Source organism: Symphodus melops (genome assembly GCF_947650265.1).
Source record: "Symphodus melops genome assembly, chromosome: 1".
Lineage (NCBI taxonomy): Eukaryota > Metazoa > Chordata > Actinopteri > Labriformes > Labridae > Symphodus > Symphodus melops.
Window position 1 is genome coordinate 55992739 of NC_136691.1, and position 24245 is coordinate 56016983.

Consider the following 24245-nt stretch of genomic DNA (forward strand, 5'->3'; position numbering starts at 1 on the left):
CTTTCTTTTTTTTTTTTTTTGAAAAATTAAGGCGGAGCGGTGGAGATGGATGAGGCTTTAAAGTGACGGCGGTGGTCTATGACTGCTATTGAATGGGCCGCATCCTTAACAAATGTCCCCATCACTCCTGCCTGTGTAGTGGAGCTCGATCGCCCGGCCCGCCCCTCTCTCTCTCCCTCTCTGCAGAAGATGGATGTGTGTGTGTGTGGCCTATGACAGAGTAATGTGTCCTGGCATGCTAGTTGGGTTTATTAGCAGAAACTAGTTATTTCTGGGCCCCCCTGTGAGTCCCTGTGTGTGTGTGTGTGTGTGTGTGTGTGTGTGTGTGTGTATCAGCAGTGATAGATGCAGTGTGGCTCCACTTGATTTTGTTCATTTGTCAAACGGCTGGAGAAAGGGTTAATCAGCCCTTTCTCCCTCTCACCTCTCCTTTCCTTTCCTCCGTCTCTCCTTCGACCGCCTCGTCTCTTCCTCTTCAATTTGTTTCTGCAATTTTCATTCATTCCCCCCCTTTTTTTTTTTTTTACTCTTTTCTCTTCCACTTTATATTTCCCCGCATCACGGCTGGTGTCGATTTGAACAGAAGTCATCGGGGGAGAGCGACACCATTGTTGTTGTGAAAGTTTCATTTCGAGGCTTTAAGAGCTGCAGATTTATTTTTCACAAAGACGACGAACACGCGTGTGCAGTGAATCCACTCAAACACACCAACGAGTCACGAACACTTTAAACACATTTAAGACAGTTGAAGATTAACCTCATTGTAACGCTGTGCAGCAAAAAGGGAAACGCCGGATTCAAACCCACGACTGCTGCACAGCCTCAGTGTACGCTAGGCCCGGTGCTCCGGCTCATTCCGTTTTTTTTTTGTTTTTTTTTAATCAAATAGTTTTTTCATTCACTTTCATTCCACTTCATAAGTTTTCTTAAGTTTGTGATTTTTCTTTTTTTTTAAAAATAATGTAAAGATTCTACAAGAAATCCGCCCCCCGAAGACGACCGCGTCACGAGACGGCAAAAACAATTTAAGGAGCGCGTGAAGATCGAGGAAGAAGGCGAGAAAGAAATAAAATCTAAAATCTGGAGGGGATGAAATAAAAAAAAAATAAAAAAAGAGACGGGAGGAAAAAGTTCAGAAAAGGAGTCGAGGAGGAGGAGGAGGAGGAGGAGGAGGAGGAGGAAGGCGACACGAGGGAAATGGACGAAAAAGAAAAAAGACGTAATGGAGTGAAAAGAGGAGGAGAGAAAAAAAGATAGAAACACTCGCTCGTCCCTCTGCTCGCCATCCGTCTCAGCTCGTGGAAATAAGGGCCTCCTTGTTGTCAGCTTGTTATTTTTTTCCCCTCTTCCTCCCTCCCTTCCTCTCTCTCTCCCCCTCTCTGTTTATTGCTGCCTCGCTCGCCCCGCGTCCTGTCGTCCGCCGGCGTTCTGTCATGTGTGAAGGTATCGATTTGCCAGCGTTTTAACCATCAAACTGCGGCTCCGCTTTTTAAACAATATCTGACGGACAGAAGGAGGGGAGGAGGGGAAGACGAAGGAGGGGAGGAAATGAGAGACGATTTAGGAGGATATAGGACGTGAGATTAAAAGGATGAAAACTATCCGAGGAGGGCGGGAAGAGGAGGAGAAGGAGAAGTGGATGAAATGATGAGAGAGGAAAAAGAAGAAGATTTAAAAGCAGGAAGTGGGCGAGGATGGATGAGGAGGGGTCGAGAGGGAGGAACAGAAAACTAGACGGGGATGAAAAGAGAGAAAGAAAAGGAGCAAGGAGGAGAAATGTTGAAATAGAGAAAGAAGGAAAGTTGAGAGGAAGAATGGAGGTCGCAGGAGAAAAAGGAGGAGGAGAAAAGTGGAGGGACGAAAATGGACGATAAATGCAAAAAACACGAGATGATGTCGATAAAGATAAAATAATAAAGGACGCAGGTGTGAAGACCACTTTTCAAGGAGGATAAAATCTAGGAAGTGAGAGAGCGAGATAAGAAGAAGGAGGAGGGAGGGACTTCCATCACGCCGGCTTCACCTCCGAGGGCCAACAGAGCCATCAAGGCAGAAAATGGAGAAAGAGAGAGAGAGAGAGAGATGTTTTCTAAATCAAAGGAGATGGATGGATGAAGGAGGAGGGATGAACCCGTTTAAAAATTTCATTTGAGGAGATGAAGAGAGAGACGACGGGCCGAAAGGAAACGAGACGGGAGATGAAGAAGAAACGAAATAAAAGCGCCGAGTTCAAACGAAGCGATCGAGATTGAACGAGCGGCCTGAAAACAAATCGGTCGGAAAAATATCCAGGATGACAAGCGGAGTCTCCGGAGAGGCGGGGAGTGCTTCTTAAACCTGGACATGAATCAAGCAGCAGAGGAGGTTCGTGACCCTGTAGAAACCAGCTCTCTCTGAACGCTCCATTTTGATGTGTGTGTCTCTTTAAATGCAACAAGCCCCGCCCCCGGAGTTTTTTTTCGGTAGACATCACTCCTTCACTCGCCAGAATAAAAATGGCAGACCTGCTCAAACGTTTATCTCCAGTCTGGAGGTGGAGTCAGTAGGCGGAGCTACAAGGGGAGGGGATTTTTTTTTCCCAGAATCCCACTGTGACATCACAAGGGGAGCACGTCGGAATCGGAGCATTTTATCAGACTTCTGTAGACCACAAAACAAAGGACTGGATGGATTTATTTCACATTCTGTGGATCTATAGGTTCATTTATTTGGGTAACTTCAGGTTATCCAAATAAATGTTCAGAAACACAAAGTGGATTTTTCATCACATGTCCCCTTTAAAAAAAAAAAAAAGTGACTTCCTGTCTGCACCTGTGTGTCAGATCTGACTTTTACTTCCGACTAGTTTCCTCCTCTGTTGATGCCTGGGTGGTATGAAGTCTTCACAGAGCAGAGAGATCTGTGCAGGAGGAGTCGGAGGCTGGATTGATAGAAATACTTTGACTATTGAAAAAGACAAAACAGAGTGATAGAAAAAGCGAGTGTTAGTCCTCCTTATGGATCTGTTTGCTCAACCAAAGTTTGGCAGCATTGATCTGCTGCCAGCGCTGCATTTATCACCGAGTGTGTGTTTAACAATCACTCCGATAAAGTGGAGTACATTAAAGTGTGTGTGTGTGTGTGTGTGTGTGTGTGTGAGAGAGAGTTTGAGGCTCGGACCCCCCCTCCTGCTGTGAGTGCAACACACACACATCAGCACACACACATGTCCGCGGGGTGTTAAGGCCATTCAGTGGAGCATCTCGTCCTACTGGTGTGTGAAAACAATAAGAGAGATGGAGGAGGACGAAAAATCCATCCATCCCACTGAGAGAGAGAGAGAGAGAGAGAGAGAGAGAGAGAGAGAGAGCGAGAGAGAGCTCCATCATGTTCAAAAAACACTCCTCTCTCTCCGTGGGTGGTTTCACTTTTAACAAGCGTGTGTTGTCTCTGATAAAAACAAGAACAACAGCTGAGACGACACGAGGAGTTCAATCACAAAAATCTCAAATAAATCGAATTAACGTGGGGGGGGGGGGGGGGGGGGGGGGAGGGGGGGGGGAGGGCTGTTTCGATCAGATCCACAAAACACAAAAACAGAAATTAGGAGGGATTTTTCAATTATTTAATTTAGTTGAATTTCCTCGCTAAGTTCATAAGAGCGACCAGAAACATGAATCCGTCAGTCAGTTGAACAACGTGAACAGTCAGTCTGTGCTCGAAGCTCAGGTGTAAAAAAAAAACAACTTAAACTGTATTTCTCGCATGATTTGATAATGTGGAGGGTCGAAGTGATCCACACGTGTACCGTCTTTGGAGTTAGTACGGTCTCCGTGCCGGAAATGCTGAGTCAGGCTAACTTTGAGTGAAGCTAACGACAGACTGCTAACTTTGAGTCAAGCTAACGACAGGCTGCTAACTTTGAGTCAAGCTAACGACAGGCTGCTAACTTTGAGTCAAGCTAACGACAGGCTGCTAACTTTGAGTCAAGCTAACGACAGGCTGCTAACTTTGAGTCAAGCTAACGACAGACTGCTAACTTTGAGTCAAGCTAACGACAGGCTGAGAGCTGAGGCGGGTTTTAAGCCTCCTGACAAACCGTCACACGGCGCCCACCTGTCAATCAGCTCAGCTACACGCCTTATTGTGAATAACTCTGATCCTTCGTCCAATCAAAACTGCTGAGTCATCAAAACATTCCCCCCGTACAGTGTGTGTGGATGGAGACATGAGCTAATCACACCTATTTGGTTTTTTGAAGCAGGCTGTAAACATGTTCATGTCTGCTGTAAAAACAGGCTGTTTGAATGGGTGTGTATGTGACTTCCTGTGCTGCTGCAGCCAGCCTCTAGTGGACACTCCAGGTACTGCAGCCAGCCTCTAGTGGACACTCCAGGAACTGCAGGGTGTTACACTTCAGCATTGGCTTTATTTCCCACGGACTGCAATTGTGGGAAGTTCCAGAGACCGCCTCTTAAAGCGGACACCTCGAGGTCGTTTGTGTGAGACCACCCTAAAACAAAACCCAACAAAAGGTTACAGTTTTGTAAACGCGAGTGACAGTCACGTGATGTGACGCTAACCTTCACGGGAAGATCTGTTGTCGTGTTTTTATTCTCATCAGCTCTACAAACTGTCTCATACGGATCTATTTTTTCTCCTGCTCACCTCCTCTGGTTTCTCAGCCCTCCTCTCGTTCTTCACGCCCTCCCCCCCTCTCCTCCCCCTCCTCCCCCCTCGCTCCTCCCTCAGCTCCGGACTTCACTGCTAATTAGTTTCAGAGGGAGATAGGGGAGAGAAAGGGGGGAGAAAAAGGACGGCTGAGGAGGAGGAGAGAGAGGATAAAGAGAGCACGGCAGAAAGAAAAATGGAGAGTTCACAAAAAAAAAGTCATCCTTACGATTACTTTGAATACGACCACGGCGCGTAGCGCTTAAGCTAGCGATGAGCTCACAGCAGCAGGACGAGGTAACCACGACGACCTCTCGCTCTGTTTCCTCATCTTACACGCGGCGAGACAGACGATAAAAACAAACGAAAATACAAAAAATGTGGGTTTTTTGTGCAACGTCAGTGAAGCCGCTCAAACTGCAAATACGCCAAGTTAGCATTATTTGTATATAAAGCAAGTTTTAGCGGATCGTGTCTCGTATCATCCTCGCTCCGTGTCTGACCAGAAAAAAACAGACGTTAGATTCAAACAGTGTTGAACAGCAAACATCTGTTTGCACGTCCTCTTAGACAAACCATCGATTTCAGATGTTTCACAAATCACCACATCTCGTTATTTTGGCTTCATAAAACTCGTGGTCCGGATCTGTTCTTGGGGAGGTCCAACATGAAGCGGGCTCGTGTCCATTGAGCGTTGACTCCAGGGTACGATGGACGAGGGTCTTCTTCATTATATGTGTTGAGTCTGTCTTTAATGAAATCACGACCACGTGGTCGGCGTCTCTTGTTCAGCCATCTTGGAGAGCAGAAAAGCATGAAATCCATCGATACGACGGCGGCGGCCGCTGCACGAGCGAAGCTGCTCCGTCAGCACGTCGTCCTCTTCTGATCTTTTGAACTTTTATAATCCAGCTGTCACTTCCGATCCCAACATCTGGTTTTACTGATCTATTTTAACTGTTCTACGAGCTCGTCACATCGGCCCCTCGCACTCTTTGACTCCATTTTAAAAGTCATAAACAACAAAGCTGAGAAATGGACGAACATTTAACGGAGCTGCAGCCATTAACACAGAACAAGAAAAAACAAACACAAAGGTACTTTTAGAGAAATAATGTCAGAGGCAGGAGTCTCTCTCCTCTCAGTTTGGACTCTAATTGGACGATGAGAGGTGTCCGAGGGCCCCGCTGAGGGTGTTTGGTGTGTGTGTGTGTGTGTGTGTGTGTGTGTGTGTGTCAGCATTTCGATTTTCTCGCAGCATCCCTCTCTTTTCCCTCGCTCGTAGCGAGGAGGAGGAGGAGGAGGAGGAGGAGGTGTCACCACGGCTACGGTTGCAGTCGGTGACAGGACAGCAGCTGCTCTCTCTCTCTCTCTCTCTCTCTCTCTCTCTCTCTCCCCCCTTTTTTCTCTCTTCGTCTCTCTCTCCCTCCTCATCGGTCCGGATGAGCTAAACTCAGGGGAAATCATCACTATGTTTACTCCGACCCCCCCCCCCCCCTCCCCCTCCCCCCCTCCCACGCCACCCGCCATCTCTGTCCCATAACCCCCTGCTGGCCCGAGCCCCTCCTAACACCCCCTCACCCCCGCGTATCTCTGTTTTCCGCCCCATGATGGTGGTTGTTAGACAGATAGACAGCATCAGCCCTCCCAGCGCTCCTCCACTCGCTCTTGTAAATTTGTGACCTCCGCTTGCATCTGAAGAAAAGAAGGGAGGGGGGGGTGGGGGGGGGGGAGTAAAGGCCAGACAATTGGTGGTGAGGGATGCGAGAGAAGGATGAAGGGGAAGGGAGAGAAAGAGGCCTTGAGAGGGCGATCAATGCGATGTTCACCTGCCGTCCACCTCCCCAATTTAAAGAGAAGGAGCGCTAACGATTTCCCGCGGACGGCTCCCGCGGACTGATGGAGCCCGAGAGGAAGAGGAGGCGCAGAGAAAGTAGAAAAATTACTCCTCAGCTCAGCAATGCATATAGATGGGAGAGCGAGGCCGTCGGAAAATTAGCTTTTAATGGTGGAATGAATGTCGTTAAAAAAAAACAACAACAAACAAAACAAAGGAGGAAAATGGCTTTTAATGCGCGGCGATAAGTGGAAGCAAAATGGGGATTTAAATGCAGCGATGCAAACAGAAGAGTTTAGATTAAAGGACGACGCAGGAGAAAATACGCTTTTAGAGAGCAGATGAATATAAATCAAACTATGAATGTTTGGCTGATTTACACAAGAAGAAATTTGACTGTAATCAACTCAATGTGAAAACAACAGGATCACATTATTTTTAAATATATTTTGATTATTTAACTTTTAGTCTTGTGCAGTTTTAAGTTTTTAAGCATTTTTATTAAGAACAGAATTTATTTATGCTCTTAATACAGGAAGAACTTACTGATAATGAAGATGATGCTGACGTGTGACATCCTGCAGTTCCTGCAGTGTCCACTAGAGGCTCTCTGCAGAAGCACACTGAGGATGAGGAATAGTTCAATTCAATAAATAAAAATAAAAAACTTTATTTGTCCTCCGGGTGGAAATTCAAAAACAAAATAAAGATATATTTTTACGGTTTTAACAAAGAGCTGGCAGCCAATCAGAAGGCCTCTCTCCTGCAGCAGAGCTTTAAATGCAAACGTGTGGCGCTCCGTGTTCATGTGTGTCTGTCGGACCTGCCGTCTTCACTGGTTCTGAATCTGAATCGACTCCACGTCGTTGTCATAATATCAAAGCTACAATAAGACACGCTGATCCCCCCCCCCCCTCGCTCTGCCTCTGACACCAGTGACTATTCATGTTCCTGCTCTCCTGCCCCGACCTGTCAGCCCTGTCAATATGATTATTCCTCTCTGTAATTGCAGTCAGAGAGGAGGAGGAGGAGGAGGAGGAGGAGGAGGAGGTGATGATTGTCGCTGTGGAGGAGGGTGACCGCTGCTTCCTAACCGTTTGGTCAATATGGGTGTAGGTGTTGAAGGCGGCCAGGATTGACACGTGATTGGACGGTTCTGGAGGAAAAGGTGAAGAGAGAAACTGAAGAGTCCTCGGTGGGTCGACTCTAAACCTGAACAGATTCTGTTGTTTTCACATCAGACACTTTGAGTATGTGAGCAGTCTGATACAGCAGGACGCACACGGTGGACTTGAAGCGACCAATCATGGTGTCCATCCGAAAAAAAAGAAAAAAAAAAAAGCAAGGTGGATGCGGGAGCAAAAGTTGAACCTTAAAAAAGTGCTGAGTTGAATGTTGAAGTTAGACTCTTTAGAATTGGCTTCATATTTTTTTTAACTTTAATCACACGTTGTGTTACCGTCACACGTTTTCGTTTTTGATGCATATTTTACGATACTTTTTTATATTTTTATCTATTTAAATTTTTTGATTTTCTTCTGCTTTGCTGCTGTAACACTGTAGATATTTATTTATTATTTATTATTATTATTATTATTATTATCTCTGCTTGCGAGATAATTAAAGGATTAAATTATAAAAATGTTTTCTGTTTTGCCAAATCTCAGATATATTTTAAAAAATACAGATTTTTGACTGCAAAGGATTTTTAGTCAGTTTTTTTGTATATGACACAACAAAAAAAATAATTTATGTTTTAAATGTTAAACGTGGATCGGTTCAGAGATCGGGCGTTCACCGGAGTCACGAGTAAAGACTCCTCAGAGACGGAGCGAGCAGCGTTACCGTCACGTGAAATCTTTAAAAGAGTTCTTAAAGTTTGACTCTATAACATTTATTTCTATCATCATGACTCGACCAACAGCTTCTCTCTCTCTCCTCGCCCTGACCTGACCCTCAGCTGTTGATCCTGTCCGAGGTGTCGGCTGCTCACACTCACAGAGCGGAGTCGTTCTCAGGCGTTGGGATCGAACGCTCCTCCGTCCGAAGGTTGAAAATCGATCCTGAAACTCAGCGAGGAAAACGAACTCACTGTGCTTCGTTTTTTTCTTTCCTTTCTGATCTCCTGTAACTTCAGGACGTGATCCGGAGCTTTCTGAGCCTCAAACCTTCCAGAGTTTGTACCAGCTAATCACATGACCAGCAGCCTGAGCTGAACTTCAAGGAAGTGCTCATGATCGCTAACATACGAGCTGTAAATATGTAGGAGGCTGTTTTTAACCGTTTCTCCAGAGTCGGGCTTCTTACTGAAAATCAGTCAGCCAATCAAACATGAACGCCATATTCAGTTTGTTCTTTTCCAGGATCTGTCCAGTGTCTGCAGAGCCGTTTCCGTGGTTACCACAGGTTCCCGTGCACAGCTAAATATGTTATGAAATCGAATAAAGAGTGGGAGGAAGAGACGAACCAGATCGTCTCAGTGTTGAAGAACACACTATGTTTAAACTTTGTGTACTATTAACAAACAGAAAATATAATTAGATAAACAACGTTAGCCTGTCGCGAGCTAACCAGTCATGCTAATCTCACAAAACCAAAATTAAGACTTTCATAAACGTTGGTTGTCTTTACTGTGATAATTCACAGTTTGAGAGCAGAGATGACAAGGAGTTAAAAACCTAGATTACATTTTGACTTCATTTATGCTTCAATATGTAACAGCAAAAAAAAAAAAAAAAAAATGTTGGTGAAATCTTGATTATGATTTGTGCATGGCTGGGTAGATATCCTTTATCAGAAGAGCTGAGTCTTGTTTCTCTCACAAGATCTGGCAACACAGGATGGACCTGGACAACAACAGAACCGGACTCTCTTTAGTCTTTAGTCACGGAGCAGGCGGGCTTTAAATGAAGCCTGCTAAGCTAACGTGAGCTACGTGTGCGGCGCGGCGCTCTGACAGCTCCTTTCAGCAGGTGTCGTTAAGCTCGAGGCTTCGTGGTTAGGAGGGAAGTTTTCCTGACGGTTCATAGACGACAGCTCGCTGCTATCTGGAAGCAGGGAGCGATAATGTGTTTCAGAGACAGGAAGCTAACGGCTGAATGATGCTAACCCAGGATTCTGCTGCGCTAACGTTAGCGTAACCTCGCCTGCCGAATCGATGCCAAAACACTTTAATTTGGTGTTTTGGTCGACTGCTTCACATGAAGTAAGAAGTGATTAAAGCAGAGTTATTGAAGGAACCAGATCGGTTTGAGTCACACACGCGCACACACACACACACACACACACACACACACACACACACGCACACACACAGCCGAAAGTTTGTCAGGAGTTTTCTGCAGGTGTGAAAGCGCTTAAAGCTCGTACAAGCTTTTTACACCTGGTGAAAATGATCCTTACGTGTGTGTCAGGTGTGTGTGTGTGGTGTGTCAGGTGTGTGTGTGTGTGTGTCAGGTGTGTGTGTCGTTGGGTTCAGGCTCGCTGGTACTTCTCAAAGCGTCTGATGATGTGTTTGGTTCGCTGCTGACCTTTAAACAACTCCGTCCCATCATCCTCCTCTTACACAGGCCTACAGGGAGCTCACACACACACACACACACACACACACACACACACACACACACACACACACACACACACACAGTGATATTCACAGAGGGAAAGAAGACACACTCCTGCAAACACACACTTTTGCATGTAAAGGTTCTTCTTGCATGAGAACACACACAGTATGTACGTATGAGCACACACACACACACACACACACACACACACACACACTCACACACACACACACACGCACACACACACACACACAGAAGCATCACTGTCTGAGGTTTGGTGGTAATGAGGCCTGTCATCCTTCCACACAGCTCCTCTCTCTCTCTCTTTCTTTCTTTCTTTTTCATTGATCCACTAAAAGATCCCCAATATAACAACTAGCAGTCGCTGTGGGAGCCCCCCCCCCCCCCGACACACACACACACACACACACACACATCCCTCCGGACCATTTAAAAACCTTCCACTCTCTCTCTCTCTCTCTCTCTCTCTCTCTCTCTCTCTCCACGGACGCTCTCATTCTGGGGGCTGACAAGGGGGGGGGGGGGGGGGGGGTTTCTCTGCGGCGTGTTGATGGAGAGGAGGTGAGCGGCGGTTTGTCCGTCCGTCTCACCTGGCGGAGAAATAAAACAACAAGAGACAGAAAAACGTGGACTCAGCTGAGACATGTCGCTCCTCACAGCTCTTCACTTTACATCCGAATCCTCGAGTCCGAAAGAAAGTTACAAAAAAAACGCTCACGACTTTCCTGCTCTCGCCGCGAGACTGAAATCAGGGCGGAGCCTTCACACTCGTCACTCGTGTGTTTGACTTGTTTCATAAGGAACGGCTCAATTAGTCGACACACCAGTAAAAACCTGTCGGCTGTTTCCTGCCAACGTTTCTGTCACCACGGATTTGACAGGCGTGCCTGCTGTTGCCATGGAAACTCCTGCTGTTTGTATTTCACTCACATTCAACGACGGCAACCTAACGTGTGTTATCTGTGAGTTTGTGCAGGTACAATCCGATCAGCCGGGCCGTGATTGGACGCCACGCCCCGTGATGATTATCTGTCGTTCGACTGTAAAGACAGGAACGCCGAGGAGAGAGAGAGAGCACGACGCGCACGCCACGGGTGCAGCGTCGAACCTGCGACGCGAGTACCGCCTCACAATTACGAGGGCCAACCTTCGTAGGGATTTAAACAATGACGAGAGCGCCATGTGCTCGGGAGCGTGGCGCCGGAGCGAGTCCGAGGCGTAAATCCGGATTATTTACTTAATTTGTGGAGGTTTGACTTTTCAGACGAGCGAACGCGCCGAAACATTTCACTGTTTTCTGTCGACTTCCTGTCTCCCTTCAGAGATTTCTGCTCCGCTCTGACCTTTGTGTTCGGAGATGTTTTCCTCCCCTGAGTGTGTGAAGGTGTGTGTGTGTGTATCTGTGTATATGTGTGTGTGTGTGTGTGTGTGTGTGTGTGTGTGTGTGTGTGTGTGTGTTGTTGAACGGGGGAAACAAATCACCAGCTGTAGTTCTCATTAGCAGCAGTTTTGTGTCAGCGCTCACAGATCAGCTGTCAGCTCTGCAGCTTCACCTTTTACCGACCATAATTACACCGTTTAACGCCGACGCTTCTTAACCGGCGGCGTGCGGCGCCCTAAGTGGCACAAATAAGAGACATGGAAGGGTCTGCATTATGCAGGGCAAAGTTAGAGGCCGAGTCAGCAGGTTACAGCTGGAGGCGTAACGCAGAACGACCCCCCGGATCCTCAGTCACATGACGGCGCCCCAAGTCTCAGATTCAGTAAGAACTGAAAGATTCTTATTGAACACCATCTTGGATGTCAGGATGAGCAGAAGTCTGTTCCTCTTGTTCTCGTTCTCACATTCAACAACTTCTGTCTTCAGTTTCAAAATCAAAATGAATCTGGTTAAAGGCAGGGTTGCTAATTTCAGAAAACTAGCATGATTTTGAAAGTAGCATTCCCTCAGTGCTCCATCTGCTCCGCCCATCCCCCCTCTAAAGCCACGCCCCCTCATGACCTCAGCTCATCTCTTCTCTGTGTAGAAGCTACGTCGTCTCATTCAGCGGGAAATGAACGCTAAACTTTATCACAACGGCCAACGTCAGACTGGCGGTATAAGCTCCTCCTCCTCGTCCTTTTTGAGAATTAATAAAGGTTTAAATTGAGCTGAAATACAACTTGAACAGTTCGGCGTTAAAAACAGATCACAGACACAGAAACCATTGATCAACAGCATTGTGTTTATTGTAGAAAAAAACAACTGTTGGCATTCTTCTTCATGCTGTTTTTAAAAAAAACAATGAAAAACATAAAATCTGATCGATTTAGTGACATGAGGAAATCAGCCCGATCATCTTCTGATCTAATGAAAAACAACGGGTGTTAGTCAGCGTCTCAACACTTCAGAGCGCGGTTCAGAGGACAGAGCGTCCTCAGTCTGCATCTTCTGAACATTTGCTCCCGTGCACTTTGAGCTCCACAATATTAAAACTGAACGATGCTACAAAATAAAAATAAAGTGCTACAACGCCGTTCGACATTTGCTACAGTTTTTTTTTGCATATGTTTGATATCATTTTGGATCAGATGCATAGAATAGAAAATTTGGCAAATCAAAGTCACAGTTCTTTGTATTTTTTTTTTTTTTTTTAGAGGTGATGCTAACTGGCACCACCCGCTAAATATGCACAAATGCTAACGTTAGAAACCGTTAGCATAAACCACAGTGAACCTTGTAAATACTGAACACACTGACATCAAATGGACACATCTCTGCATTTAGGTGTGACTGTCTGCTGAAGCCTAAAAGCCCGGCGTACACTGTGCGACTGTTTCAAAGTCGTGGTGAGATGTCAGCTCACGTTTTTTACGACAAAAAGCTTGCGATATATATGTGCTCACGCTGTGCGAGCGGATACTCTGCCACGACTCGAGAGCTGTATTTAGACTGTCTCATAAGCATAGCCCAAATACACATGCTAACAAACAAGCTAACATGATAGGTTTAAAGCGACTGTTTTCGTGGTGATTTCAGACCCTGTGTGTCACTTTTTGTGCTAAATCAGGAAAAACAGTTTCACTGTTTGAGCGATCAAAAATCCTCCGACAGCTTGGGAGCAGCTGGTCGGGAGGTGATCGTCTATCGTGCTTCCGTGGTGGGCTGCGATACGACGCACCACCAAAACGGGATTTGGACTTGACTTCAGAATCAGTCCTGTGACTCTGAATCTCCCTCATATCGCAGAGTGTACGCCCGACCGAGCATTTCCAGAACCATCAATGAGTCCTTCTTTTAAATAAATGCTACATGTTAACCTCATCACAATTAGATGGATCTAAAAACATCCACCTCGCTAGCCATGCTAACATGTAGGACCCGACCGATGAGGGATTTATGGGGCCGATATCAGACGGACTGTTTGATCCGAACTCACAGATATAGATTTACACATTTATCACATTCAGTTTTCAAACACTTAGAAAAAGATTTATATCGAAGACCAGATGGAAAGTAACTGAGCATGTATGTGCATAACTCTACAGGGTAGATCCATATAGCGCCCTCTGCTGGTGACAGAGAACTGCTGGAGTAACAGAATAAAACTCAAATGCTTTTTGACTGGTGCATAAATTGAGTCATGTCTGCGATAAAATTGTCTGATAGTCACTGGACATATCCAGGGTCCAGATATCGGCCCGATACATCGGTCGGGCTCTATTAAAAAGCTGTGATTCTTTAAAAAGGTCAAAATAAACACAAACATCTGAAAATTGTAAACATGTGTCATCGTGAAAAAGGACATTTTAGAGATATGTTTCAAGCCTGAGCGTAGTGAATAACGTGCTGATGTTTGTGTATTTCTTTACGATGAACGATGCATTCAACTTAGCTACGACAAGCTACGAGCTACACGAGTGGACGTCTTCTTCTTCTTTGTCAGAAAGTTACTACAAATATCCCCCCCCTTCAGAAACATCTGTTAGACATCATTTTGTGTGTTTTGTAACTGAATTATAAAATTTCTTTGCGTACGGAAGAAATCAATCACAAGTCCTCTTAGTTAGCGTGAAAGCATTAGCCATCGTACGCTAACACGTCACAAACGACATGCAACATTTAGCCCTCACTGTTAGCATTAATGTTGACATCTGTAAGCTGTAAACAAAAGTGGACGTATCCTCTGGTGAGTGGTTTTGTAAAGGAAGCAAATGCAAAGTGTCTCTAACTTGTACGCTCTCTGAGATGGCCACTAGGGGGCTGCGACACTAGCTGTCATGTTTTAATCAACTACGTTTAAAACCAGTTCCCAACCCTTCCTGCTAGTTAGCGTTAGCATGTCGATATGCAAAGAAAGTAACGATAAGGAAGTGAAAACGATGAGTCCAGGACTTCTGATTGATCTCTGGTGTACTGTCTTTGTTTTCTTTGAACGCCGTCTTTACCAGCCCTCCACCTCCACTACGAAGGGCTCTTTGACGGGGATCCTGCCGCTGTTGACGATCACACACTCGGTGTACGGCAGGTTCCTGTCGTTGGTGTCCTGGAGCTCGATGGTGTGAACGACAGCCTGCAAGAAGAAGATTAGACTCGGGTGAAATGATAAAGTTAAAGTTGGCATGATGTTTTATATATGGGACGTCCTGTGTGTGACAAGCAGGACTGTTACTGAAGCCTATGATTCTGCTTCAGACTGTGTTTCACAGTTTCATCTTAACATTGAAGCACTCGGATAAATCCTGTTTAAAAAAAAAAAACTGAGTGTGCAAAGTCCTTTATTCTTGTAAATCCTTAAAAAAAAAAAGAAAAGTTTTAATCTAAAAATATGAAACCCGGTCATGAGAATATTCTGTTTACCTTCCTCCCTTTTTAAAGACAGCTCGAGCAGTTAGTTTGTTTAGTGGAGTTTTCGATATGTTTCACCGTCACAGTTTTTCTGCAGATCAACACGTTGAGATTAAACTGAGTCGAGAACTTTTGGTCAGCTGTGATTTAAATCAGATGAAGTGTGTTTGTACTTTTGAGTGTTTCCTTCATGCAGCAAACAGCCAGACTTAAACACCTCCCACCTTTCCTCTACCTGAGCTAAATACTTCCTGTATGGGCGGAGCCTGAGTCTTACCAGGAAGTCAGCTCAGACCAAGGAAGCAGGTGGACCTCAGGTGGTTTGGACCGTGTGACTGAACTTAGTTTGACTGTGTGGAGGAGAACATCTGCAGGTTTTCACTCACCATCCCGTCCAGGACTTTACCAAACACCACGTGCTTCCCGTCCAGCCACGGCGCCTTGGTCGACAGGATGAAGAATTGAGACCCGTTGGTGTCTGGACCGGCGTTCGCCATACTCACCTGGTACATGAACACAAACACACACACACACACACACACATTTCATTAAAATTAGATTTTTTTTAGCTCGCTCATCGAGCTCGATCAATCCGTTTTCTTGATGTTTTTGGCTGGATGACGAGGTCACTGTCGTGTTTTATATAATCTGGTTCTGTCAGGCCCGAGGTCTGGCTCTAACCGACGGCGTGCGCCCGGCCCCACCATGTTCATATCATCACAGGAGAGCGACAAGATCACGTTGCTTTGTCTCTCTGAGGACGAGTCGTTGATCGTTTTGTCTGTTTTTTTTTTTACGTCACATCAATAAAGCGACAGGAAGTACCATGAGGAGTTTGTGTTTTATTTTGAAATTAAGCGGACGCACTGTGCGTTCCCGTGCCTGTCTTCCTGTCTGGAGCGATCTGATCTACGTGTGCTTCCAGGAAAATAGACTCTGTGTATTTGAGGCCGAGCAGAGGTTAGCGGCGGTTAACGACTGATTAAACCTCGCCGTCGTGCTGACACCTTTACGTGAACAGTTTGTCTTAAATTGGCAGTTAAACTATCTTAATGGGTCAATAAGCTGGTTAAATTAAAAACTCACCCAGCCTGCTCCTAAATGCTTCAGTTTGAAGTTTTCGTCCTCGAAAGTTGTTCCATAGATGCTGTGACCTGGATGAGAAAGAACCCGCTCACTTTGAGAAACACAAGAAACCTGAAAAACATCTTTTCAGTGCGTTCGTTGAACAAGAAGTGAAACCAACACGTCGCTGAGAGACCACGAACACACACACACACACACACACACACACACACACACACACACACACACACACACACACACACACACACACACACACACACACAGTGATGGGATTAAACAGCTGGGTCACAGTCTGATGAGTCTAGTTTTCTCACCTCCGGTTCCGTCTCCGGCCGTGAAGTCTCCTCCCTGGATCATGAAGTCTTTGATGACTCGGTGAAACTTGGTCCCTTTGTAGCCGTAACCTTTCTGCAGAAACGAGTTCAAAAGAACCAGAATGATTGACAGCAGCTGCTAATCTCCTGGAAGGACTAAACGTAGACTACGAAGACACGCGGGACACGTAACCGTTTCAGTGCGACAAACCAGGAGGAAAGATGAAGGCAGACATTTTTAAATGTGGACTGCAGTTCCCGTTTTAAACACTAGGTGTGCTGACGGTGAGTCTTTATTGTTTTTAGGTTGTGGTGTTCACGGTTGTTTGTTTGTTTTTTTTTAAACACAGGAATGTTGACGTATCATCATTTTGGTTGTTCGCGTTAACACCATCCTACTTACCTCTCCTGTTGCCAGGGCAACAACGTTGTTGACAGTGCGCGGGACGACCTCCCCAAAAAGGCCGATGACGATCCGGCCCACCTCGTGCCCCGCCACTGTGATGTCAAAGAACACCTGGAGACACACACACACACACACACACACACACACACACAGGTTGTCAATCAATCTGAGGTGTAAACCTTTAACTTTCTCTACAACTTTTCGTTAATAATAAATAAACTTTATTTATTTTAAACAGAGACAAGAACATTTCCTTGAGTACATTTAAGAGCTGTGATCTTTGCTTCATCTTCCTCTCAGTCTTTTCTGATTTGAGACCCAACAGTCAGGAGCAGAAGGCTTCATGTGGATCATCTCTCTCATACATTTATTATGTAGGATATTTGATACATGTGATTTATGACATGTGACACATATAACGTGATATTTACGGAAGCCTCCATGGTTCATATTTTTATTGAGGTCAGGTCCTCTGAGTGTTTGTGACCGGAGGCGAACGCACTGCGTATTAAGGGTCGTCTGAGAGGACACGTGTACAGCTGTGCGCGCGCGCGTACGTGTATGTGTGTATGTGTCTGTAGTCTACTGTCTGAGATATTCTTGAGACATCTGGTCCGGTCCAGCTCCCCTCTTTAAGACCGAGCCTGTCCTCATATGATGCGTTCATGTGCACGTGCCAGCGCAGCTCGTGCCAGCGCAGTGTAAACCGGTTATCCTCCACGCTCCGCTCGCGCGTAAATAACACGGATGTTAATGCAGATAAATGCGGCACATTCCTTCACCCACCTTCTCGGTGACTTTCGGTCCCGTCCGTGAAGCGGCGGCGGCGGCGGCGGCGGCGGAGGACACCGGCAGCAGGCAGGCTGCGGAGAGGAAGAGCAGAGCCGGGAGGACCGGACGGAGCTCCATCTTTTACCGGAGAGAGCGCGAGGCAGCCGAGGAGGAGGAGGAGGAGGAGGAGGACCCCGGCTGGGACTGAGAGAGATGGTCCAGACGAAGAAATCACAGCGACTCACAGCTGGGAGGCTGGCCGGGAAACAGCGTTCCAAACACGGCTTCATCAGCAGACCACTCCCCCTCGTGTGGGCGGAGCCGGTACTGAAGCTCCGCCCACCGAGGATGCAAGGGGAAAGGATGCTAAGAAGGGAGCTTGGAGAAGAGACAGGAAGATTATATTATTAACAGGAAATAAATGAGAGAGAGGGGAGGAAAGGACTCAAGGCAGAAAGGAAGGAGAGGTGACATGAAGAGGAAACAATTAGAGGAGGAGAGGAAATCAGAAGGGAGAGTAGAAGAAAGGAAGGAGGCGAGGAGAGGAAGATGAGTGTTAAAGGCCTTTAAGAGATATAAGGACTATAGAAGAGAAGTAGAAGCGTGGGAAGGATGAAAACATACATGTTGAAAGTGGAGACACAAATGTGAACAGTAAAAATCAATAAAATGTTGCTGTTAGCGAGGCGGAGAACAGATACGTGCGTGGGTCCCAACCCGTGGACGGAGACCCTCTGAGGGGTCGGATGATGAGCGCGTGGGAGGCTGACGGGGGGAAAACAAAACAGATTTGTAACTGAAACAAATAAAAGGTTAGCCGTCCTGTTTGTGTCGACCTTTAACACGGCGAGCTGATGGAGGCAGAAACATGTGTGTGTTTGATCATTTGTAGGAACGAGCAGAATGTCACACCTGTCAGGCTGAAACACACCTGCAGGATCACAGGCAGCTGCAGACAGCACGGGCGAAAGATCGGCTTCTAAATGAGACTTTAAAAATCCTAAAGTCATCTTTTTTTTTTAATCACCAAACGTTGAGTTAAATCTGCTGGTTGACAACAACGGGAGCTTTTCATAAAGTTGCACCTGAGAGTTCATCAAAAGCCCCCGAATAATGTCTTTTAATAATCCTACAGTTTTTATCCCTGAAAGTATCACACGCTGTGAGATGAATATATGAAGTCTGAGTGACGTCCCCCGTCTGATCCTGCAGGGGGCGCTGGAGTCCCCCGTGTGTTCCTGCAGGGGGCGCTGGAGTCCCATAGATGGCGGTCTCTGTGCTGGAAATGCTGTCTCAGGCTAACTTTGAGTCAAGCTAACGACAGACTGCTAACTTTGAGTCAAGCTAACGACAGACTGCTAACTTTGAGTCAAGCTAACAACAGGCTGCTAACTTTGAGTCAAGCTAACGACAGACTGCTAACTTTGAGTCAAGCTAACGACAGACTGCTAACTTTGAGTCAAGCTAACGACAGACTGCTAACTTTGAGTCAAGCTAACGACAGGCTGAGAGCTGAGGCGGGTTTTAAGCCTCCTGACAAACCGTTACACGGCGCCCACCTGTCAATCAGCTCAGCTACACGCCTTATTGTGAATAACATGTGTTGTTTATAAAATCCAAACAGTGTACCCCTCGTACAGCGTGTGCGTTACGTCAAAGGCTGCTGCGTAAAGAAGCGTGAGCTGCTGCTGAAAGCTACCTTCCTGCTACCTGTTGCTGTTTCTGTTACTGTGGGGAAAAAAAAACGTCACGTCGGATACGTTAGCTTGTCTGTGAACATGTTTCCTCCTCAGGTCGGTTTCACCCGGTCGTCATGACTACGGTTAACTTCCTTTCTATCCTGGGTGGAGAATGGAGTAGCTGAGAGAATCACTCCCATGATTCACCGCCAGCCTCGACGTCATCTTTTGTTATTGTTTTGATTGAGAGCCCCCTGGTGGTGGATTTTACAAACTGCGTTTAGCAAGGCTTTAACCTGGAGCGCAACAGTCAGAGACGACAGAACCACTGCGGCGTCCAAACCTGACAAGACGTCAGGGCAACATGGCTGCCGTGTCTATGAGGTCTTTATCAGTTTAATTTCTGATTGATTTGAAAACATGAATAATCCACTGTGATGTAGGATTACACGTTTAAAGCGTACGTCACGTATGTAAATGTCAAAGCAGCGACGCTCCTGAAATCCAAACAGGAAACAGATAAACTTCGTCGCTCTGCATTTTTATTTTCTTCTTCCTGAGTGACCCACAAATAAATTTTTCCAGCGTGCACAGATCGATATTCAGTTTGTTTGTTTTTAAAAACAATAAAGAGAGAAATAATGAAGTCGAACAGACGAGTGTTAACGCGTTAAAACACTTTAAAAACACCTCAGAGCTGCGAATAAAGCAGAAAAAGAGACCAGAAGTCCCCGCTGAATACGTGTCTATAGAGATGAATTATAATAGTCAGCCTGCCGTGACCTTAACGCCACGGCCGGGACACACACACACACACGCACACACACACACACGGTTATCGGCCTCCTGTCAACGGCGGCGTCCATTCGTCTTTTCTTCCCGCCATCCGCTGAATTAATTAAGCAGAAATGTAAACGTTTTAATTGAATGTCAAAGCGGGACCTTAACAACATGCTCCTATGTAAATGAAAGTGACATCGCTGTAAACCACGATATTTATACACACACACACACACACACACACACACACAGCAAGGTTACAGGGGGCTGTGCAGGTGTGTGTGCGTGTGTGTGAACGAATGAACGGGGGACACACAACAGACGTTTTAATTGAATTACCGTCACTCGGTTGCTAACTAACCCTCATGGATTTAAAACAGCCTCAATTATCCCCGGGTGGAAATGAACCCGTTAAACCTTTAACTTTCTCTACAAGAAGAATTAAGGTTTTTTTACATTTATTTATTTATTTTATTTTTTTTATGAATCCGAGTCCGAGTGTCCCGAATCATTAAAAAGCAGCAGATGAATATTTAATCTTCCTGTTTCTGTCTGTCAGCGGTGAAACAGGCGGTAACACTGTTCATCCATTCCATGCACGTTCACGTAGCGTGTTTGTGTTTATTAACATGTGCGTCCAATTTCATGAATTGATTATTTTATTTGTATTTTCTGCACCAGTTTAACATGTTAGCAGCTGTAGCTAACAGCTAATTATCAAACATGTTTTTTTTAAATCTTACCCGCTGTGTCTCGAGATCGTCAGTTTTCAGCTTTATAATGAAAACAGCTGCTTAGGTTAACAATGTTCACGTGACTTAAAGTGGAAGCGTAACTGTAAGAGACGACAACAACAACGTGAGCTTTCCGCCCCCGTGCGGCCGTGGGAATATGCTCTGCCTTTCTTTAAATGAAGCTACAACAACGCAACTCCTGCAGTTATTAAAACTGATGCACGTCTGCGTGAAAACAAAAACACTTCATCTCCCTCATCTGTAACGTAATCCTTCGAAGAAACAGCAGCTTGTATACTAAAAGTGCGTTCACTAGAGGTTGTCCTTTTTGACCCGGACGGGCTCAGGTTGTTGTTCGAAGGATCCCTGCACAGATAGTTTGTTTTTGAAGAGGACGATTCTTATTGCAAACACACATTTTTATTGACTTCTTTAACTCCACCGACATGACTGAACATCTTCAGAACCTGGAACGTTCACGTCTTGTTTTGTTTGTTTGTTTATAAAAACCTTTGGCCGTCAAAGTGTATTCACAATTGAGGAGAAGCCTCATTAACGCCTGTGTCCACCAGCAGCTTGTCTTCGTGCTTACGCGCAGTGCTAACTGTTGCTAGGTTACAAACGTTGGTCGTTAGTACCCTGAAGGGAAATTAAGTTCTTTTGAAGCAGGCTGTAAACATGTTCATGTCTGCTGTAAAAACAGGCTTTTTGAATGGGTGTGTATGTGACTTCCTGTGCTGCTGCAGCCAGCCTCTAGTGGACACTCCAGGTACTGCAGGATGTTTAATCTTCTGCGTTAGCTTCATTCATTTAACAGTCAGCAGCTCTCGACCATGAAATTGTTGCCTCGAAAAAGACGAGTCAGATCGGTCTCTCCTCCACGGGTCTTGTTGACAAAGTTGTTAGTACAAGCTCCGCCCCTTGAAAGAAAAAAATTTGTAGGTGAGGGAGAAGTGACGTGAAGAGCGTTGCAGTCAAAGTTGAACCATTATCAACTGAGAGTGCTGCGAGTAAGCAAAAAAAAAACTGAAAACAAGCGCTGTCTGGTGCTCGGGGTGCTTTTATTTTGAAAAATGTTCTCTTTACTTCATGTTGCCATAAAAATGTTAAAGTGTTATGAAGTGCTTTTAGCTTGAACAAGAGTTGACATTGCTTTGAGAAAAATGACCATGATGCTTCTCGTCTTTATCCCATTTTACGTTTCCAATGAAAAGTGACTTTATTAAGTGTCACGTTCAGACCATGATGAATCATCTGTGCTTTTATTTTTAATTTTTTTTTAAAGAGTAATCTCCCTCCGTGGTGATTCTGACTCTCCTCTGAGTGTAACCTGCAGCTGTGCCGCGTTCTCACTTGCAGGAATTCGGCCCTTTGCTAAATGAACTGTTGTTAATATTGTGTTTTTTCTTTTCCTGCAGCCGTCTAAATAATTAGCTTTTGTTGTAGAAAATGATGAATTTGGGCAGTTAATTTATTGATCGTGGGGCTCCTGCGATGTGCCTCGCTTTAGAGAGCCATTAATCAATGAATGAAAACACCTAATTCTCCTCCCGCTCGGCTTTTTCCTTTTTTTTCTGCGCTCTGGTTGTTTGTTTGCTGCTCGTAATAACAGAGGAACCCCGGCGATGATACAGAGAGGATCTGTGATTATGGACTCACTAAGATGATGATGATGAAAAATAACACATGCTCAAAAAACTTCATAAAAAAAGATGCAAAAAAATTAGAGCTGATGCAATAAAAACAAAGATTACAGCCAGTTTCTTTATCAGCTATAATGATTTTTTTATTTTATCTCAAAGCATAAACACAAATTATTAACCAATGTTGTTCCATTAGAAAATAAATAAATGTTTTTAAAGGTCACAAAATCCTCTAACTCTAAAATGCTTTTCTACAAACCCCCACAATGATGAGAAAAGTCCATCCTCTCTGTCTTCTTCAGAAAATGTGTGCTCAAACAGGCCGTTTGGAGATTTTCCCTTCATGACATCACAAAGGGCAGTAGCCCCTCCCCCAGGTGGGTGACACTCCCACAGCTAGGTGTTTGTTCTGCCCTCTGAGTCTGCCTTCTCACCGTAAACAATAGGACATGGAGCCAGAAAGCAGCGAGTACACCCGAGCCCTTCCAGAGAGGGGGCGTGGCCAGATACAGCTCATTTACATATTTAAAGCTACAGACACAGAAACAGCCTGTTCTGAGGAGGGCTGAAATAGAGGGGTTTATAGACATGATCAAATACAGGATCAGAGTGGATTTACAACAACACACTTCACACATGATGAAGAGGATCGAGGACACTGATTTCACCTGAAGAAGAGGAGGAGATCATGTGACCTTTAAACATTTAAATAATAAAATCAGAGCAGTTTCATTAAAGTCCAAAGAAAGAGATCTGGACTTTCTGTTTATTATACAAACATGAATGTTAGACTGTAAATATTAATGGACAAAGCTGAGTGAGATCACCCGTCTGTTCCTGCAGGGGGCGCCGCTTGGTAAGAACCATTGATCATGGGTTCAGGGATCCATTGGAAAAAATCCTGTAGAAGTAATTGTAGACTCAAGCCAGGATTTGAACACTATCCCCTTGATTCTTTATTAACTGCCTTCGACCTTGAACTTGCATTTCAGCCAATCAGACGGCCTGTTGTTGCTCCGCATTCCTCGACGCTGAAAAAGTCACTTTAAGCCTACAAGAGTTCATTTTCAGACGCTTATGTTTGTGTTTTTGTTCGTTATCAATCCACCAGAGGTCCCGAGGATGACAAATGGGGCCTGTCAGGGCAACGCCAGTCATAACAATACACACACACTCACACACACACACACACACACACACACACGTTTACGTTTTCAGGCATTTAGCTGATGTTCTTATCCACAGCAGCTTACAGTGACTGATGTGCACACGTAACTGTATGCTCCACATGCATTGCTATGATTGTGTGTGTGCGTGCTTGCGGCTGCATGTGTGTGTGTGTGTGTGTGTGTGTGTGTGTGTGTGAGAGCAGCAGACGGGTGGGAAAGCTTGGGGTCGTGGATAACAAGTCAGACCCAGAAACACAATGAGCTCGGCTGTAATCTATCTTATCTGAACACACACACACACACACACACACACACACACACACACACACACACACACAGAGTGTGAAAGTGATGGTTGTTAAAGGGTCTGAGGTTATTTGACATTTTGTCGACCACCTTCTGTCCAGTGTCTGAATATCAACCTGTTAAAGTCTGTAGTTCAGTGAGTTAGCCGCGGTGACACGCGGCAGACAGCTAGCAGCTCCCATCTGTCACTCAAAGAGGCCACGCCCCCTAATTCTACATCATTTTGAGGCTTAATAAAACTTTGTATAACTAAAAAAAATTTGAGCGCAGCTCCAGAGAGCAGAACTGTTTATCTCTGCTGTGACGTTGGACATTTTATCATAGAGCTCTATGGGGACAGATCAATAACTGTTTATTAAAATGGACGGAGCTTGTCATTCTTCTTCTGTTCCACTAGTGTGAAGCCGCACGCTCACAGTTAACGGAAACGTCAACGACTTTATTGTTCATCACGT

At 45.3% G+C, this 24245-nt stretch overlaps 2 protein-coding genes across 2 annotated transcripts in view; one reads left to right on the forward strand and one right to left on the reverse strand.

The window, feature by feature from the left end:
* Window positions 1–12285: 12285 nt before the first annotated feature.
* Window positions 12286–17752, reverse strand: ppic (peptidylprolyl isomerase C). The gene is made up of 6 exons (XM_079354619.1): window positions 17495–17752; window positions 16706–16819; window positions 16303–16396; window positions 15989–16056; window positions 15289–15405; window positions 12286–14627 (listed from the first exon to the last, which is right to left on the reverse strand). The coding sequence occupies exons 1-6, from the start codon at window positions 17615–17617 to the stop codon at window positions 14499–14501; spliced, it is 645 nt and encodes a 214-aa protein (XP_079210745.1). The 5' UTR covers window positions 17618–17752; the 3' UTR covers window positions 12286–14498.
* A 129-nt stretch (window positions 17753–17881) lies between these two features.
* prdm6 (PR domain containing 6) overlaps window positions 17882–24245 on the forward strand; it is a gene marked incomplete at its 3' end in the record, with an annotated part of 43409 nt that continues 37045 nt past the window's right edge. The window contains exon 1 of the mRNA XM_079339631.1: window positions 17882–18032. Within this exon, the coding sequence (XP_079195757.1) occupies window positions 18029–18032 (4 nt within the window). The 5' untranslated portion in view covers window positions 17882–18028. The remainder of the gene's footprint in view (window positions 18033–24245) is intronic.

Bases quoted from the DNA above. Each gene is read 5' to 3' on its own strand.
- ppic (XM_079354619.1), bottom strand. From the start codon at position 17,617: ATGGAGCTCCGTCCGGTCCTCCCGGCTCTGCTCTTCCTCTCCGCAGCC. The intron at 16,397-16,705 runs GTAAGTAGGATG...TCGTTTCTGCAG, and splicing joins TTGCCCTGGCAACAGGAGAG to AAAGGTTACGGCTACAAAGG. The intron at 16,057-16,302 runs GTGAGAAAACTA...TTTCTCATCCAG, and splicing joins GGCCGGAGACGGAACCGGAG to GTCACAGCATCTATGGAACA.